Genomic DNA, 21,461 nt, shown 5'->3' with positions numbered 1-21,461 from the left:
CAAAGGGCAATAAGACAATAAAATTTAAGTATAAACAGTACAGTTATGATATTTAAACTATTTATGATAAACAAATCAAGTTTCATTCTAGAAAGAAAAATAATGGTAATTTGGATTTATTTCGAATTTTTTCGGGGGGTGATTAAGAAGTCAGTCAAAAACCTACCTCGTATAGTTAGGGCAGAAAAAATAACAGATAAAATATCAAGTTTTAAAAATAAAATTGATATTTATCTAGGAGGTTTTAGGGATTATGCAAACAAAATTTGAAAATTTTCAGATGAAGAAAAGTATTCTTAATATTAATATGAAAATCACTTTGCACTCTGAGCAGTCAACAATCTGACACCATATAATTAAACAGAATTCTGATTTTTTGTTTACAAAATACTTTTAAAGTATACTGAAGGTTTGTGAAGTTTTGTGAAGGTATGGTAAGTGCTTTGAAGGGTTATAGTATGTATACCATCATGATTACAAGGTTCTGTAAAATACAGGTGCCTGTGGTGACAGGGTTAAGCAGTATAAAATTTGAGTCCCTGCTTAAATGACAACCTTCAAGTCAATTTTTAAAAAGAAAAAGAAAATACGAGGAAAAGAGATTTAAAAGAAAAGTACAGACCTAAGAGCCACAGGATAAGAAATAATTAAAAAAAATTATAAAAACAAAAAGACATAAATACCCAAAGTAAAAATAAAAATATGTTACTATTGTTACCTTGTTGTAAGTTCTATTCTCATTAAACTCCCATATATATTTTGCAATTAGGATAAAAACCTTTGCAACTGGCAAAAAGTAACTAGTTGGAAATTAAGCTAAATAAAAAAATTTTTTTTCAAGATTTATCACATTTTAAAAGTTCAACTACCACTTGACCAATGTTCCATAGTTAAAATTATAAACACCTGTATATAGCAACTTTTACTGCTGTGGTGTAATGCTACAAAATACTCCTGAAAACAAACACTGGACTTAAAAACATGTATCTTTACATGAATAAATCACATATCACAGGTTTTCCTATAAAAAGATGTAATGTCCACTTATCTACTAGCTGTTCATAGTTTATTTAGTTTTACTTTGAAGACAAGTTTGCTTGGGGAATAAGTACACTTTCAACAGATCTAATTAAAACTATTAAAGATTGCCTAGGCTTGATACTTTATATATAAATATGCATAAAGACTAACAGGTTAGATTTTCTCAAGTTAAGTAGATCAAGGCCTAATGAAGATAATGAATGTGCAAACTAAGTTTATATGGACATATAAAGTAAAAGAAAAGCCCCGATACCCATGTAACTGATGAGATAAATAATCAAATTGCAAAGTAGTGAAGAATTATACAGGTATAAGAACAAAATGTGACTACAAACTAAGGTGACACTCTACCCTATAAGTTTAGCAACATAACATTTTAAGCATGGTTATTATTCATGCCATAAAAATATAATGCCATGAGCTATGTTATGCACGCATATCATGCATTTCTTACCGTCTTAGTTAACATAGATTTTTCAAAATTCTATGCATAATTTACTGGTATTAATATACAAAATCAGTCACGGGACCCACTACATTCCTCTTGACCTACTTACTCATGAAACTAGATCATTCAATTAGGGTACAACATGTACTTTTCTCTTGGGAAAGATTACCTTAGCATAAAGCATATACTGTATAGAAATAAACAGTGACCTTTTCCACTGGCAAGTCAGTGGTGATTCAAGGATACAATATCATTTTTCTGTAGCAAGAGCGCAAAGTAGGGTTTGGAACATTATGCTATGAGCTTTGACAGTATTTAACAACTTATTTCATCCTATATCACATGAAAAAACAAACTAAAATTGAACATTACTGCAGGGAATTTTTCAAAATATCCTCCTCAGTAAAGAAGAGAGTAAAAGAGTACCACAGAATCACTAGCATAATCTGCAAATCCACTGTATTTAGACTTCTGTCAATTATATGTAATTGATTATCAGGTTTTTTTTTGGGAAACAAACAACTACTTTGTTTCTCACAAAAACTACTCCAGCTTGAGCATACTTATTTTCACCATAACTTAACTTGTTGTTCACATTTTTAAACTGGTTTGTTTTGAATTTTGCAAAAAGCTACACAAGGGCTATCTGCACTAGCCATCCCTAATTTAGTAGTGTAAAACTAGAGGGAAGGCAGCTAGTCATCACCACTCACAGCCAACTTTTGGGCTACTCTTTTTACCAACAAATAGTGGGATTGACCGTCACTTATAATGTCTCCATGACTGAAATGGCGAGCATGTTTGGTGGGATGGGATTCGAACCCACAACCTGTGAATCAAGTTCCCTAACCATCTGGCCATGCCAAGCCAATGTTAAGTTGCATCAGTTTTTTTGTTTTGTTTTTTCAGGTAAAAAAGTGAACAAATCTCTGAAATCCATGCCACCTTAGTAACTTTAATATACTGGTTTCTTTCACACTATACTTTTTCATGTTATTAAGTATTAAATAATGTACGTACTAAACAAGCATGATCAAATGTACTGATAAGTTAATCACACATACTATATCAACCAGTTAATGTATTCACTCATTTGATATGTCAATATAACATAATTGTCCTTAATACTGCACCCTGTTTGCAATTTTGAGGCATGCTATTGAAACAAATGCTTATTAGCAAATGTTTAGCATAAAGTTCCATTGGTAATTATTAAAGAGAATGAACTGCCATATAAAACTACAGTACGTACTGTTCAACCAAACAAATTAATGAAAAGTGTTTGGACACTTGGAAACTCAGAGCAGTGAGACACCTGCATAATGGAAAATACATTCCAAGCCTAGATCATTAGATATAAAAAAAAAAAAGAAGAGAAAAACCAGCAATTTGTTTTCCCAGCAGGAATCAGAAGCCATTAAATCAACAGGTTGGCCAGAAATTTATGGAGTCTAGGGTGTACTATCAAAATATTGAGAAATATCTCACACCATGTTCAGGGAGGAGTTCAGAGAAACAAAAACATTAAAATTGAGCCTACAGAGTGGGGATGTGTGGAAGGAAACATATACAATGAATGGTCTGGATTCATGTCAGAGAAACTGATATGGAAATGCCAAACCCTGAGAAAATAAAGAAGGAAAACATACAAGTTGACAACATTTCCCAATGCTGAGATGATGCTTTACTGGTACATGAGGAATAATCAATTGGAACCCAGGAACAGTAGTTATGGTTTTGGTTCATCTTAGAACAAAATCAACAACCAATCAAAAAGTTATGAAACTTGTGCTGTGGTTAGGGTTTGGTTTCACCTAGAACCTTATTAATAAGTACAAGAAGCCATGGTTTGGGCACACAGGGAGGGAGCCCAACAGATCATGACAGACAACCTGACTGCGAAACAGCACAAACAAGATAACCCTTCCACTCTTCAGTGAATCTTTTGATAAGATGACAGCCTTAGCATCTGTAGAAAACTTTCACCACTCAAACTTCATGTAAGTTTAAATGCCTTCTCTACTTCATCTGGTAATGTAATTAGTATAAAGTATATCATGACAGAGGGTCTGGTAGGAGTTAAGCTACTTAATGAGTTATTTAGTATCATGGATATGTTAATAAGTATTGCAGAAGAATTGTTCATGAGATGTCCAAATGTTAGAGAGAAAAATGTTAATGTAAACTGCTGGAATTTGTTCAATTAAATATACGTTTCATGTTACCTGGTCTCCAAGTTGTTTCTTTGTTCTTTATGTAAATTTCCTCGAGTTAGTGGCTTGTGAGCCTTACCCACAATTGCATATAAGAAAATATCCTCGTAATAACTATATTCATTTGTAACGTGTGTAAGTTGAACTTAACAACAAGATAAAACCTGTTACACTATACAACTCCAAAGTCGAATATAATTGGATTAGAATTTGTTTTAACTGTGATGATGATAATAGCAGGTTCTTTGACACAAATCCCAGTAGATTATTCACTTACTTGGATGAATTTTAATGTTGAAATGCAGAAATAAATGGAAAAATTAAACATTCACAAATATATGCTTCATATTGGGAATTATACTCTTTTAGAAAATTATTAAATCTATTGTTTATAAAAATAATCATAAACATATGACTAAAAATAGTAGTAGAAATCTTGTAGTTCTAATGATCATAAATTTATTTTTAAATTAATCTATTAAGCTTGAGAAAAGCATTAATAATAGTTTTGTTTTCATGTAGTTTACCTTAAAATATATGAAACAAAGAAAATCTAAACAAAACACTTCAACTAGAACATATAAAATGTATGCCAGAAATTTCATGCTAAATGTTTAACAACTGCTTTCACACACAAATTCCAACCACTTTCCTTTTAATGTTAATCATACAAATTATATTAAAACCAAAACCTGAAAAAACTTTACTAGTTATTAAATTACAAAGAAATATGTGAAAACTCACCTCTTCCAGACTGTTTTTCCATACTGGAATGCCTAGACCGAGACACTCCATCACCTGCTGAGTCCTGAGAGGATGAGGGGTGTCTACTGCGGGGTGGGACGGGTGGAGCTTCTGCTGTTAGTGAAGGGAGGATGTGTTCAGTAGCTGAAGAAGGAAGAATTTCTGCACCCTGGGATACTTCACTATGTGAGACCTGTCGTGGGCTAAAATGGAAATCAGCCTTTCAGGAATAGGATATACAGTCAAAGATCATCTTCTCAGTTATAGAGTCTCTTGTCCTCTCCCCAGTTGTATTGCTTTATTTTAATACCTGTTATTATTGGTTTCTTGTTATGATTAACACCATTAAATGGTAACAGCCTACCCAATATATTTAGTCACTATTTTGAATTTTTCCTTACTTAACTGGGACATCCCAGTAGTCAGGTATCTTAATTACACTATTAAGTGTCCAGCTTTACTGTATTTCCTATAGATGCTCACATCCACACACAGGATAGCTTCTTTCCTCTTGAGTTCGCATCATCTACCACAGTTGCAAATCACCAGCCTTGTGAAAACTCCCACCTAATCTCTCATGAATTTGCGCTACTTGTGTGATGATGTAATTATGCAACAGAACTCTCCACCAATAAAAGTTTAACACACCACCATGCTCAATGACTCCTACATTTGCACTCATGAGCTCTCATTCTTTGACAAGGCAATAAAGAAATGTGGGAAGTGGGAAAGATGGGTAGGAACATGTGTAGAGGTGAGTATCTATTGGAAAATGTTAACTTATGAAACATACTCATCTTTTCACACAGAATAGCTAGCATCCAATTTTGAGATGGAGGGACCAGTGCAAAGATTACCTAGATGAGCTACCTTCAGAAAACATCCAATGGCAGGGGCTTAATAGGAGCACACTTATGGGAGACCAGATCTCTTCTCATCCAGGATATACTCTTCACCCACGTACAAAAACAGAAGAGGCAGAAAAACCATAAATGTGTCACAAGAACAGGCAAAAATAGGTACATGGCCACCTGAGTACTCACACACAAGCTGTCAGACAGCCAATCTGTGTAGCGAGGTTGAGGCTTGTTCAGACTGTACCTTGTGTGCTCACTATCAGACTCAATAGGTCAAAACCAGCTGAACGAGAAAGGCATTTGTGATTAGCATCCGTGTTTACCTCCTCTATCGTGAGACACTACAAGCCTTATGCCAGATGTAGAAGGAGGGCACTGTATAGCATCATGTCAGTATGGATACTTATATAAACCTCTACTCAACCATAAGTTACTATGGGCCCTTCACCTGCTGTGGAAGTAGGGTGAACAATACATCATTTGTATATATGGTGTGGTCACCACAACTCTACCATCAGTTTCTACAGGCCCCATATTAGAATATACCTCCTTTCGACCACTACTCTCTATGGGCTGCATACCAGCTGAAGGAGTGGGATGTTGTTTGTTTGTTTTTCAGTAACAGGTGGAATGGACCACAAAGAGAGTGATCACCTCAACTCTACTGGACATAATTTGGCTGTAGGAGTAGGATTTGTAAAATAAATAGATATATAAAGGACCAAAATAGTGAGCTGTAACATTGGTACACCTAAAGATTATGATGTATCATAGTTTTATACCTGGCATTATCTGCAGTACACTTCTGTGTCACCATCAGCCCCCACTTCTCACCAATAGAGGGACACCTTGTTCAAGCCCCTGCAGTTAGGTTTCAATCGGTGAAGATTCCCCATGGTCCACCACCCCAGTAGCTGGGAACTGGTAAGTGGCAAGGGTCTTCCATGCTCCACTCAATGAAAGGGGGGGGGGGGGGAATTGTGTAGGGGAGACCCTCAAAATGTGCCCAACTCCCCATTGGTCCTTCAGTCTGGAAATGTTTTTTACTAAAGACAGTGCAATGGGTGACTGCAAAACTCTATTTTCAAATGTCAGCAACAGCTAGCCAGAGAAGTGGGCAGAAACACAACTTTGATTTTGAATTTTTCCATGATAGTCCACAGAATGGGTACAGCCTGGATCAGACGTGAAATGTAATATAGATTAATATAGAAAGAAATAGAACAAGAAAACCTCAAGTGGTCTTGCAAGAACACCCAATCTCACAATTCACACTTGTAGAGCCAAGGCAGATGGTAAGAGTGCCTTCCATTATCCTGGCTCGATTCAGATTTTGGGTAAGTATACCCTGGAAGGCAACAGTAATTGTCATGGGATCCTATAATAAATTAGTAGTGAGTAAGAAAAATATAAGTACACTCTCCTGTTTAAAGTCGAAATGTGTATTGAAGGATGGCTATGGGCAGAAGTCTAAATCCCTCCAGAAATGAACAGTCAAGTGGTGTAGATAGTGGGTGACGAAGGTGTGTGGGTAGACCACATGAAAGCCTGGAGAATATCCTCTAGAGGATGGTGAAAATGGGCTGCAAAAGAATGCGTAAGGTGTCGATTCTGGTGAGAGTAAACACTGAAGAGCTGATGATCACCCACCCCCAAAGTGAAGTAAAACATATGGATAATCTGGCAGATCCATTTGGTAAGGGTGGTAGGAAAGGTTTCTAGTACAGGAGGGGTTTGAAAGAATGAAAAGATTGTAACAGAAACCCCAAAAGGAGGAAGTGCAAGATATATAGCAACAAATGGCCCAAATGGGACACAGGAGTCTGTCCAGGTCAGAAAGATCATAGAAAGAAGGGATATGGGAAAAAAGTGGAAATTTCAAGGATGAAGGATCAGTTTAGGTAAAGAAGGTAAGTGCAATGGTAGAGAGTAAAGGAGGAATCTATGGCATACACATCTGAGCAATGGTGACTGCTGGCAAGAAGGAGAAATAAATACATTTTGAGAGAGAGATGATATAAGAAGCAAGTGGCAAAAGCTTCAAAAAAGTCCCAGGTGAGAGTATGAAGAACCACATTTAGGTCCCAGTCAGATAAGGGAATAGGAAAAGAAGGTCTGTGGATAAGGAAGGAATAGAAGAGGGTGGTAAGGACAGGTGAAGAAAAAATTTTACAGTACCAGAAAAGGCAGAATGTGGTAAATAGCACTACCTGATAACCCGCAATGGTAAAGACAGACAAGCCACGGTCAAATAGCCAAGTGAAGAAAATATGTTGTTCTAAGGTTTGTCAGGCAGGGGAAAATAGTGAGGGATAGACAAACAGCAATAAGCATGCCATTTACACTGGAACACAGAGGAAATGGAAGAGCAAAAAAAGAAGGACAGAAATAAAGCTATACTATAGCTCAACATGCGATGGACCAGATAAATCCCAGATATGAAGATGAAGGGATATCACTCCTTGTTGAATAAGAGACATGAGTGGTTAGATGAGAGAAGACAGAATAATGGTAACCATGGTTGGGCAGGCTAGTAAGGGGTTACTAACAGAACTCTGTAAGGAGAGTCTCAAATCAGTGCAAGGACCTAAGGAAGGGGGCAGAGAAGAGGATAGGCATAAAGGAAGAGATTGGAAAAGTCCTGACTGAGGGATGAGGTACCAAAGACCAAAAAGTTTGGTTTTGAGGAGTGTGGCAAAGGCACCAATTTGGGCATTCAGAGTTGGGAACAGATCCAATGGAAGATTTGAGGATGGATGGACCATGGCATGGGTGGGATGAGGTCTCATCAAGAAAGATGGTCTGTGACAATGTTTAGCATGCCTGTAACATGAAAGGCTATTAAACTCACCCAAGTGAAATGGGCCCAAGAGAGAAGATCCAATGTCTTAAAGCAGAGGGTTCTGGATTGGGTGCCTCCTAAGCAGTTGATATGAGACAAAACCATGGAATTATCCGAATGGATCATAACCAAATGATCCACAAAAAGGGGAAGGAAATAAGAGCATGCCCCCAAAAGAAAGAGCAGTTTGAAGGCACTGATATGTAGCTAACACTCTTCCAGGGTCCAAAAACCCATAGTCCAACAGTCATTCAGGAATGCTCCCCATCCAGAGAAAGAAGTATCCATGAAGAGGTGTAGGTATGGTATGGGAAAAGAGCACCAGAGGTGGTATTGAAGCAGGCTAGCCACCTAGCAAGACCCTTCAGTACAGAAGGAAGGAGGAGCACTAGTGAGGGCAGTGGATCCCTGGAAAGGTTCCATTGGTTCCTTAACACAGCAAGTGGAAAGAGGGGTTAAAGAGATGTTACGGTTTCCAAAAGACATATAACCTCTAGCACAGAATGTGAAGGACAGGCACAAACTTTGGTCACCAGATACTTGAAGACCCATAAATGAACTGCAGAAGTAGGACAAATGGTTGATTTAGAAAACATTCATAAACAGGTGCCAGTCCCTAGTTTTTTCTGGGACAACAAAGAGGTGGGAGTAATAACCTGGGGAGAGGTCATGAATCCTCTCAATAACCTGTTTTTTCAACAAATCCAATACTGCCCTCTACCCTCTAGATATTGCAGGTAAGTAGGACTGAATTGGTGATGAAAGGCAACAGGTGGGAAAGCTTGTGGGAAAGAACTTGTATAACCTATTTGTTATCAAAGAAATGTGCCCAAACCAACCAGATAGCTACTGGCGATTAGGTAGGCAGGTGAGATATCAGATGGAAGTAGAATAGGACAGAGGAGAAGAATGGGGAGTGGTAAAAGGGCAAGGATGACAGTCAGAAGTGGAGGAGAAAGATTAGGACAAATGGGAAACTAAGGTGGTAAGAGAAGATTGATAGCAAATAACTTTAACTCATGATTCAAGAGAATCAGGAATGCCACTAAAAACCTCTGGACAAAGAAAAGGAGCAAAACAAAGCTCCCAGAAGAAAGAAAATGGATTTGATAAAATAGGGTATCGTTTCCCTAAAGATCCCACCAAAAAAAGAACTAAGTGAGAAGAGAAGGAGTAGAGGATGCAAAACAGACCATTGTACAAAAAAAGATGAAGGGAAGAGAAGGAGCAGAGGATCAAAAACAGGCCATTGTACAGAAAAAGATGAAGGGAAGAGAAGGAGCAGAGGATCAAAAACAGGCCATTGTAGAGAAAAAGATGATGGGAAGAGAGGTACCTAAAGAGAGTAGAGAGAAAGGCTTGAATTCAGGAAAATTGTGCAATAGACAGTGAAATAGCTAATAATGAATCCACCCTCTAAACTGGCAAAGGTGGCTCCAAAAATTGGGTACCAAGGAATGGTAAGTTTGAGTGACCATATTCATGAAAATAAGAGGGAGATGGAGACAAGGCATCACAAGGTTGTGGGAAGGAATTTGATCTAGAAATGGTTTGACATTTACAGCACTGTTGGGGGAAGGAAGAACAAAGAAATCACTAGAAAGGCTGTGTGATAAAAATTGGGAAGAATCAGAGGAAGTGTGAGAGAGAGAGAGAGAGAACTGTACATACCTGAGAAATAAGGTTTTGAAAATCCTACGAAGACTGAGTGTCTTCAATAGGTAAGGATGCTTCCAAATCAAAACCTGGAGGCAGAAAAAGCACTCAAATTCATCCTCCTCAACATCAAGCTTGAAAGAAAGGGAAGAGAAGTGAGATAAAGGGACTAAAGCAGAGGGTCTCCTAGCTGCATCATGGACCCAACCACATGTTGGACAATGGCTGTCACATCTTCCACAAATACAGAAATTCCCACCAAATTATTAGTATTTTGTTCTGGTGAGGAATATATTCATTCATATCAGGAGAAAAAGAGTTCACATTAAATTGTGAATTCATATTGAGCATGTTAAAACTCAATGAAGTGAAAGTTAAAAAGCTGAAAAAGTCCCAAAATCAAAGAAACTTAAAACACATCTGTTCACAACAGTATTGAGTAAAAGAATGAGAATTCACGAGAACAAATGTAGAGGGAATCATTGAGCATGGAGATGTGTTGCACTCCTGTTGGTAGAGGGTACTGTTGCATGATTACATCATCCTGCAGTGGCGCAAATTCATGTGGTTTCATGCGAGAGTTTTCACAAGGCTGATGGCTTGCAAATCGCTTTGGTAGATCATGTGAACTCAAGAGGAAAGAAGCTATTCTGTGTGTTGAGGTGAGTATTTGCTTCTGAATTTATAAGATTAGTTTTTCTCAACATGGAGTAGATTTAGTTGTTCAAAAAGCGTGAATGTAACTTTAATAAATACTTCATAGACTGAATACTTTTCTCAAATATAAGCCTTAATATTAAAACTAGCAGAAATGTGGGCATAGCATACCCAATCTTCTAGATAAAACTACCAAAAATTTGAGCAACTTTGAGAGAAATCTTACAAAATATAGGTGTTCATATGTAAGGGATATGTCATTTAAAACATTTTTGAATTTAAGAAGCCCCCAGTCAAATTATTACATATATGTCCAGTATATATGGATAAATGACAAAATCTACGTGATTAAGGTAATAAAATGAATTTCACTTTATTACTTAATACACTGTTAATGGTGACTCAATATGATTTGTCAAAGCACATTCTTGACAGTTTAGCCTCCAAATACAGCATAGCTTTCATGAATATTTATATAACTGTGTATGTTATTTAGCTACACATTTTCTCCTGGCAGAGCATATGCAATAACAAAGAGATGGCAAACAGCCAACAGCCTTGAAATAAAAAATAACCATACCATACCTTTTGCCTGAATTGAGTAAATTAACCAACATTTATATGCAATATATATATTGATTTTCAATCTACACTTTTAGTTTTATGCTGCTATGTCATATATTATGGCTGATAACAATGCATCCACACTTGTACATGCACATTTGTTTACATCAAATAAAACCATAACTTCCCCTCTTCTCCCAGAGGATTAGAAGGTAATAAGTTCAGAACATCTGACATAATTAAAATATACATCATAATACAATAAAAGTTGGATTCATGAAGTGCATATTTCTATTAATTCACAAAAAAACAGATCATTCACTCCCATAGATATCATTTTTTGTTTCCTCATGACACTGTAATCTATTTTCAATACACTTGGATCTTATAATTGTTGGAAAATGAAGAACTAAAGCTTCTATTACCTTGATCTTTGACCCAATATTTATTTCAAAGTAATCAGAAGATCTGATTAGCAAGTTTGGTTGCATTTATTAGTACAGACACAACAGTTTTTTGTTATTATAGTTTGGAATAATCGTCCTAGTCCAAAGACACTGGGGAAATTAGTGTTCCCTAAATTTGTCTATCTTTTTTTTTATATAAGCAAATCCTACAAAGTTCTTGTTCCAGTTTTAATTAGCACAGTTCAAACATTAAGTGCAAGATCCTGCAGCATAACACCTTTGATTTGAGATAGACCTGTAAAACAAGCAATATGTCACAAACAAACTGGATAATCCCAAAATGAAAGATTTCAGCCACAACACAAAGCAATGACAGATATTCTTCTTGTAATCAGTAATTTCATTATGAAATATCCCAATAACTCTATAAATTTGTATTTTTTGTGGTGTTACTTCATAAAATCAAATGAAGTACTGTTAATTAGAAGGGCTGGAACTTGCACTAAGAACTTAACTACAGTTAAAAGTGTTTAACATCATATAATTACATCAGGAAAAAAATTGTTAAAAAAGAAGAATTTCCATTTTATTGATTTTGTACTGCTAATAGTGGATGTAAAAGTTGAGTGACTACAGAAGCTATAACAAATAAAAGACTATGTTAAGAAAATGATCCTCAAATACAAATGACAGGGAAAATTGTGCATATTTATGAATTTCAGTGAAATTATCTTAAAATATATACATTCTTAATTTGCTTAAAAGGGATACAGGTTATATAGAAAATTAGGTCCAAAGAAACAAACGAGTTTAATATCCACCAGCACAAATGACATGCTTTTTAAAATATGGAGAAAATGGGAAGGACTTTAAATACCTCAGTATGTGTTAGTAATGTATGCTCAAAAATAATTTACTTACATTGCATACCCACACTTTATGATGTTGCTTTTTTATACTTTCAAGTTCCTAAAAATAATTCCACTTGTCTTGTCACACAATTCAGCAAGTAGTAACTCACCCATAATTGTTCAGTGCATGTGTCTTCAATATTTAAAAATTACAAAAATGGTAGAGTTACAAGAATGTAAAACTGAAGTGAAATGGGAAGGCTAAGATCAAGAACAAGCTCATAATTAATACAGTGAATTCAAACAGTGCCAAGTAGATGAAATCTAGCTTTGTTTCTGTGATGTTTTTTGGGTTTGACTGGTAAGATATGAGCAATAATTGTCATAACGTAAAAACAGTTGACTTCTTCAGTTGATCAAATATAGCAATACATTATAGCTAACATGTATAAATTTAGCTACTAATATTCATGATAGTAAGTTACCTAGTGACTATATTTGGGTAAGCGCAAGCACAAGTTTATTATTAATTTTGTACTGAAGCCATGGTGTGTTGTTCTTTCATAAAATGCATTTCTGAAATGATATTTCAGTGCTGTTGCTCAGAGGCAGCAAGTGGGTCTTTTTTTTTTTGAGTAGGCTATTTATTCTATAAGTGGTTGCCAGGTAAAAAGAATCACTATGCATATACACTCTCTTTTGCTCTGTAAAATATTTTTGAGTAGAGGAGGATAATGCTCTGTGATGGATAGTATATTTGAGGAAGCAAAGCCTTCCCAAGCCTCTCATATGCCACCCCTGCTGTTGTTGCTGGTTATGTAAACATGTTGAATGGTGTTCAACTCTGAACGTTTCAGCCAAAGTGTGTGCTACCCCACATATGTGCATTTTCTGTTTAGCTTCTTCCCTCCTGTACTGTAGTTCAGCATCTCACTAGTAGCAAGTTCCTATCTGCTTCATTTTAGTTAGTCCCATCAAGCAGTTTCACCCCCTTGAAAGAAAATCTCTTTCTAAACAAAGGACAACTCAATGAATATATTCTTAACCTCCTCTACCAACTCCATTTCTTACCGCAGTGAAAGAAATAAGACAAAATAAAACTGCTAAGATAACTTACACTATTATAAAATTATTGCTAAAACTGAAACAGAGACAAATGTGAAAACAAAGTTAGTTTCAATGGTATTAAAAGCAAAACAGAATATCTGAAGACACTAATCAACATTTATTTTTCTCCTTGGCATCCAGCTTAACAATTACAATACTACAATACATACCTGTCTTGGGGTGTCATGGCCATCAAAAACTGCCTGGCACGCTCTTCATTATAATTTGAACTTTCCAAGGCTAAGCCTATCAAGGTTCTGGCCACTCCTGGAAACTGTTCTTGAAGAGATGCTTGTACTATAAATAAAAGGAGAAACTGTGAAATATAAAGCTAAATAATATTCTTCCTATCAAAAAAACATTATCATCTATATGTATACTTGTAAACCTATTGATGATTACAGCCCTGACACTGTTCCTATAATATTGTTAGATGTACCACTTCAGTTCCCATAAGGATTTAAAATTTAAGTTTTGTATGCATACTATAACTACAAGTATTTAGCTGTTAACCACTACAGATAAAACTGTCAGACCTAGTCCAATAATACAAAATATGCAAGTTGATGAAATAATGCAGAGTTGTGAAGAGAAAACAAAGATGAAAGATGAACTACTTTCAGTCTTCTATTCTTGAACCATTTAAAATATTAAATATTTCTTCTAATTTAAGCTTACCCTTGTTTCTATCAGCAGGATTCAACATGACTGGTGGGGATGGACGTTCCATCGGCAATGAAGGACGCTGAACCTCGGTTTTAGGCGGGGGTGTTGCATGCTGGCTGCTGCTGTTGGGACGTAATATAGGTGTATCTCGTTTTTTGTAACCCATATTGGTGAGCCGAGTAGAGGCTTCTTGTGCATTATTATCACAGCTGTAAAAAGCATCTCTCTTTTGCAAAATTATATTTAAAATATACAGAAGTTTCTTAAACCCTATCCCAAACAACTAATCACTTTCAGAATTATTCTAATACTATGCAATTAACTTACCCTAAACTCAAACTAGATGTTAAAAAATTCACTAATAAATTAAAGTTTTTGTTCATTGTTTATTCTTCACTGACAACAGTTTTGAATGAATTACTTTATGCATTTTTTATCGAAAGAGAGAAATATTTTAAAATATCAAATACTGGCATCATCAGTTACATGATCCACACTGTCATTTATAATTTACTTACCTGTTTACACAATTCATAACAGTAATAGCTCAAACACATATATTTAGTACTATAAGCTTCAATAACTATGCATAAAATAAGTGAACAATTAAAATAAATAAACTGACATTTATAATATGAGATCTCCATTTTACCCACATTGAACATTATTTGTTCAATTATCAGGCACAAACAATTCTGGTTAAGAAGTTAGCACAAAGGACCACATATAAAAGTTGTAATGGTTTTCAAAAGAAACCCAAAACTTGAGTGCTTTCAAATAGTTCACTATTTGAAAGAGCTTGAGTTCTGTGTCTCTTTTGAAAATCAGGGTCAAACAATTATAGACAAGCTAGCTCATACATTTCAGTTAATCCTAAAACATTCTATAAGCTTGAGTCAATCATTTGGTATTAAATTTTTAACAACTAGGCATCAGTTTAAAAAAATAAATAAATTGTTCACTCTGTTAACTGATTGCTAGTCCACTGACATCAAATACTTTCAAAACCACTTCAATAAAAAGGAGTATTTATAGTACCAATTTGTATGTAGAAAGCTAAAAAATAGCCACTAAAATGTCAATAAAACAAAACTTAAGTAACATGAAACTAATTTAAAAAAGAAAACACTGATGAAATACAAGTAAAAATATAAAATAGAGTGCTTTCACTGAAAAAAGTGCAATGCTTGAGAAAAGAAGATTATTAAATTTAAAAAAATGAATATCACTAGATTACTGTGGAAATGAGTGACAGTGGTTGAAATTATGAACATTATTTCAGTGAATTAAGATCTAGTAGCTAAAAAATTGTGATTAAGAGTTCTTCAGTAGCCTGGAATATATTTTTACATTTTATCTAAAATATTGGAAGTAAAGAATTCTCAGACTCCCAGTGTCTTATTCTCTTCTTAGTTAAGAGTATTTCACATGAATGCAACTATATGAATTTGTAGAAGTTAGAATTAACCTTTTCTGGCCCAAAGAATCACCCAGGTCACTCTTATGCAACTCACAACTCAACTTTGAAAATTACATAAAGAAATGTAATTCTAATTCTACTTCAACAAATTTTGACATAAAAAAAATATATATATATTAGAATTGATACTTTTGCATTATTTAGTCTATTTTGTGAATAAAAATTCAGAACATTCAAACTTTCACTTCTGTCATATCTCTAGGAGGTGTGAACTGTTAAATTCTTCTTTTCAGGATTTATAAGCAAAAAAAAATTTTCACTTTTAGGCTTGTATTTATCAAATGTTTATACTTTTTGGTTAACTCGATATTTATTTTATGTTTGTATGCCTTCTCTTTGTTCAATTATGAATATATTGGTTTAACTCATATTTACTGTACCACCCATATAGTTCTTGAGAACCTTGAGTGGTTCTTAACTTTAAAAAGGATTATTGCTTTAAATAAATAACCTTCAGAAAGAGGAGATTCGGACCTTTCATTCTGTATTCAAGAATACAAAAGTTTCATGTGGAAATGAGTCATGTGTTTGAACATTTTGATATTAGTATGGTATAAAGAAGCAGCCTGAAGGCAAAAATAACCAATGTTGTACCCTGTGACAACCACACAGTCTGTCCTATTATTTATTAATGCTTTCTTCTTTTACTTTAAAGTCAATAACCAGTACCTCAAATTAGTAGTTTTTTATAAATTTATTATTATATTTTCTTATAGTTTTTTAGATTAATTCTAGTTCCATTTGTTATGTTGTTCATGCTTGATCCACTAAGAGTAATACTCTTGTTTCACATAATAACATAGGGTTACAAAACTTTTTCTTTTGGATAAAAGAGCTGTGTGTTTTTATGCTCATTCATAATCAAAAACAGCAACATTTATACCAAACCCTTTTTTTAGGATAAGTAAAATTCTATTCAAAATGTTAAAATAGAGTTCATAAGAAAACCATGTATTACATTTTTTCTCCTAACCACATAAATATTAAGTGATATCAATAAAAGCAATATCACCAAGGTAGTCTTAAAAGTTTTTAGTGAATGAAAAATTTAAACTACATACTAGTGGCATGCTGCAGATATAAAAGATAGAATCCACACAGGAGATTGTCACAGAGCACAGGGGTGTTGCTTCTGGATTCTAAAGTGCAAAGTACCCACTTTATGTTAAATGGTCGATGTTACTTATTGTCTGACACTAGAACATTTGAATGAAGACAATCTGTTACCTGTTTACTATTTTATGCAATTGCATAATTGTTGAATACTATTACATTATTTTGTTATTTTTACAATTTGCATTTCAAATATTTAAGCAGTGTTGCTTGCCAGTATATGATCACTTTGTTTCTTCAATTTAAAGAAAAGTTCACAAATTTATTCAAACTGTCACTCAAAGTTTCCACTTCTTTATTTTTCTAACAACATTTGTGAAAAACATACTTATTCAACACATCAAAAAGCACAGCTTCATCAGCTTCAGGAAACACCAATTTCAGGTAGCGCAGTTTCATTTTAGGTGAACCTGTATGGGGACTCTGGTTGGTACTTGATCCTCTACTACCACTAACTAAAGCACTGATGACATCATGTTCTTGGCCATTGTGTCTAACAGCAGGAGAATGATCAGATTTATAATGGTAACATAGATAATCTATTATAAAGATATAAAATCTAACTTGAATTATTTTATTTTAATATTTTTACATTCAATGTCTTCCACATAAGGAAAAAATTTTCATTTTGAATAAATGAAAGTAATAAAAACAAAATTAAATCACTGAAGCTGTACCTGTATTCAAATTATAAGGTTACCTAAGGATAATAGCTTTGAAATACACTAAACTATTTAATTACAAATTGAAACTGTGAAACAAGACTGTATCACATGTGTGATGCTTATGATTTGATAGTAAGTTTAACATGTATTATATCCACAAAAACCTTATCTGTAGTTCCACAGATAAAAATTTTTATGCCTTCTCATGAAAACAGGACATTAATTTTAATATGTTTGTCTTTAAGAAAGAAATGTTATGAATATAAACATATATTAAACACTTAGTAACACACTAGAATAGTTGAGTAAACAAATCCAAAAACCTTTTTATCCACATGTATATAAAGCAATCTGTGACTCTAAACAAATCTATAACTATTTTACAGGCTCATCATTTCAGCTTTAAACCTTTATGGAGAGCTCCACTGAAAATGGCAACAAATTCTGTAGAGAAAATATAATTTTGTGTTTCTCACAGCAAACTGAACTCCTTATGAAAGTTGACAGCAAAAGTGATGAGTCATGAAAATAGTTTTAAATCTGCCTGAAGTTCCGGGTCTTTTTATTCACTAAGAAAAAGAAATGTGCACCACACACCAATCAGCATTACATATAACTTAAGAAACTTTCAGAAAACACTAATATTCTAGTCACATAATTAGAGAAATGTGGAAATTTAAGTCCTTTTAATACTTTTATTTTTTATGTCAAACAATCTTATAATGAATAAATTTTTAACACAGGTTTTCCAATTCTAGTTTAAATTTTACTTCATAAAATTCTACAAAAATATTACATTTCAAATACAGTTAAACTGCAGGAATCCAGATGTCATATTACATGTAACTTACTTCCGTAATAATCCCTTGATGTGTTCAACACTTGCAAGAGGGAAAAAGTTGTGAAGTTTCAGTACAATCGCTTCATCCACAGGTGGTGGTTGGGAGTCGATGATTTGCTATACGTGATATGAATATTGATGTACAGTGCGTATTTCAGGAAGATATTTAACTTTACATATTACATCTATGGTGGAGATAGTGTATATAAAATTTTGCTTGTGTTCAACAGAAAATTTTACATTAAGGAATCTGTTAAAAATAGCCAACTCTTGTCTAGGTACATAGCTTATAGACCATTGTTCCTGTAGATTTTAAGATTCCAAAATTTATTTTTTTCTGTAAAATCTTGTGATTTCATTAATCAAATGCAGAATCACATACAAGAACTGTTAAATTTATAGGCTTAAAAATGTAATTCTCATGAATTAGCTCTGCCAAAAAAACATTTATTCTTTTTTTTGTTGAATATTGTGCAAAGCTACTCATGGATTATCTATGCTAGCCATCTCTAATTTAAAAATAATAGACTACAGGGAAAACAGTCAACACCACCCACCATCAACTCTTGGGCTACTCTTTTACCAACAAATAATGAGATTGACCATCACATTATAAAATCCCCATAACTGAAAGGGTGAGTATGTTCAATGATAGGGTTTTGAGCTCATGATCCACAGATTATAAGTCAAGTGCCCAACCAATAGGCCATGCCAGACTCCCCAAAAATACCGTGGCAAGTCTTGTAATTGGATTGTTGAGTTTTAACCACTGTGTTTACCATTGATAGGGTTTTGAGCTCATGATCCACAGATTATAAGTCAAGTGCCCAACCAATAGGCCATTCCAGACCCCCCAAAAATACCGTGGCAAGTCTTGTAATTGGATTGTTGAGTTTTAACCACTGTGTTTACCATTGTGTTACAATGTTTTATGTGCATGTAAGGGATGGGCTGTTAATGTACACAACCATTCTTTATAATTACAATCTGTAAATGTACATATATATTTTATATTCATAAAAAAGTAAAAAAATTATTTGATAGGAGTGAGGGTAAAAACAAGCATACTGACCAGTAAAGGCAAGTTCAGAGTAGCACGTGCAGATTGCAGTGCTAATTGATTAAGTGACGGCCCCATAAATCAATTACATTTGATCACTTGATTAGTACAGTGTTCTCAAAAAAGGTTGTCAGTAGGTGCTGCCAGCCAGTTGCCTTCACTACAGTGGCACATAGCCTTAGCAGCTTTTCAATAACAAAGATGGGACAAGCCACTTTCATTGCAACATTTCGATTGCTTGGATAGTTGCAATAACTGAAAAGAGTAATAATCGGAAACTCTAATTTTGATGAGTTTATTACTTTCAGGACAATCAACTTAACCCTCTCTCTGCAAACATCACTTTCTGCACATGCCACAGGGATTTAGTGTGTTACATTCAAAATTTAATTACAGTATACAAATAAATATAGCTTAAAATGTAGTTAATAATCCATATTATAATATTAAAAAAAGTATAGAATTTCCCCTAGTGTGAGAATTGTGACATTTACTCCTTAGACATCCCCGCTTCTGTAATATATTTACCAACCCTCCAAGAAGTATGAAATTTAACATAAATTACTCATTATAATATTGTCATCGCTCAAGCAAAGCATAATATTCATAACTTTAAATTTTATTTAGTTACAAAGCTATGAAATAGACAACCAGATCCCTCTTGCCATGCCAACCTGTCACATCCTCTCTTTCAGAAATTGCCAATAGTTCTCTCCAACATTCAGTGCTACAGTATTTATAACCAATAGAAAGCCAAGGTTTTCATCTATCAAATGGTGTATTATATTATATTATTCTCTGTAAAGATAATTGTAAATTTCACTTTCAGTTCAAGCTTAATTCCCACAGGAAACACATCAACAAGCTTAGATGAAGTTTAATGGTTTTTGTCGCATAGTTAGAAAACCAGAAAAATCATGAAAGTTATAGGACATTGTCTACTTTTTGCATATTATTATTATTCTGTGTTCTTTGGTGCATTATTCAATTACATACAAAAGTATTTAGCGCAATACTACCATTGGTATAAAAAAGTAAGATTAAGTGTCATCAACAGTCAACAGCAAAAAAAAAAAAAAGTAAACCCAGTTAAGTATTTTATTCATGTGTATTCTGTATTTATTATTATAAAAGTAACTAAAATGTAAAAATAGGAAACATTTCAAGTTATTTAAGCTTAGATTAGATGAAATAAATAATAATAACGTAATACAATTTTTCATGACGTACGCTTGCAAGCAACTTGCAAGTAGCTCACGAATAATATAGATCATCGATAGCATAATTTGAGCTGCACATTCACCAAGTGATTTACAACTTACAATGGCACAAATTCATGGTTCAAAGGGAAATAAAACAATAAAATTTAAGCAGAAATAGATGTTTATTGTTATCAGTGTAAAGCTATTTATGAGAAACAAATGTAATGTCATATTACAGTCACTCTAGAAAGAAAAAAAAGTAATTTAGATTTATTTCGATTCTTTTTTTTTGGTGGTTGCTAGGTTACTCAAATTGACCAACTTTGTATAAAGTTAGGGTAGAGACAACAACAGATAAAATATACAGTTTTAGTGAAAAAAAAACAAAAAACTTTTGAAATATATTTAGTAGGTTTTAGGGATTACATAAATAAAATCGAGATTTTTGAAATGAAAATACTTTATTAAAAACATCTGAGGCACAGATAATGAAGGCACTAGTGAAGACCCCATTTACAAGTACAAATAGTAGTGAGGTTAGGTTAGGCACACCTGGCTCCTGAGTTTTGGGGCTAGCTCCCAGCTCTGAAAATATTTCTCAGGGCATGCCCAAATAAGACAGACTAATGTCATGTCAATATATAGCACATTCCCCCCAAAATAAATCACTTTATTACGCATATAAAATGCTGTTTGCCAACATATTGTTATACAGCATGTAGTTAATAATTACAGATACTGCATATGGAGTAAAGTTTGGGGACTTGGTAGCTCATTTTATTTTCCATTGGGATTTGTTTGATGTTGCACGTGAATAAATATTAGCTAGAAAAATTGTGCTGATGGGTTTATTCTTTTCTAACAGGTTCTATTTAACCTGATCTCTACCAGCTACTACCTTTCTGTGTAGCCAATGCAAGTCTTGCTATATTTCATTACAACAATAAAACTAGTGGATGAAATTGTTTGAAACTTCATAAGAACTTTCATAAATGCACGTAGTTTAAGAAACATAAAGCCTGTTAATTTTAATAAATTTAGTTTTTT

The 21,461-nt window shown here is 34.0% G+C and overlaps 1 protein-coding gene across 1 annotated transcript in view; it reads right to left on the bottom strand.

Moving 5' to 3' along the window:
• Nucleotides 1-21,461, bottom strand: part of LOC106458422 — a gene marked incomplete at its 5' end in the record, with an annotated part of 72,385 nt that overhangs the window by 9,655 nt on the left and 41,269 nt on the right. Inside the window, 5 exons of the mRNA XM_022384637.1 lie at nucleotides 4,447-4,649; nucleotides 13,558-13,684; nucleotides 14,066-14,262; nucleotides 16,975-17,139; nucleotides 18,163-18,269. Of these exons, the coding sequence (XP_022240345.1) occupies nucleotides 4,447-4,649; nucleotides 13,558-13,684; nucleotides 14,066-14,262; nucleotides 16,975-17,139; nucleotides 18,163-18,269 (799 nt within the window). The remainder of the gene's footprint in view (nucleotides 1-4,446; nucleotides 4,650-13,557; nucleotides 13,685-14,065; nucleotides 14,263-16,974; nucleotides 17,140-18,162; nucleotides 18,270-21,461) is intronic.

Source organism: Limulus polyphemus, unplaced genomic scaffold, assembly GCF_000517525.1.
Source record: "Limulus polyphemus unplaced genomic scaffold, Limulus_polyphemus-2.1.2 Scaffold461, whole genome shotgun sequence".
In the NCBI taxonomy this organism is placed as follows: Eukaryota; Metazoa; Arthropoda; class Merostomata; order Xiphosura; family Limulidae; genus Limulus; species Limulus polyphemus.
The sequence above is the reverse complement of the archived record's forward strand: the minus strand, read 5'-3'. Positions and strand labels throughout refer to the sequence as shown.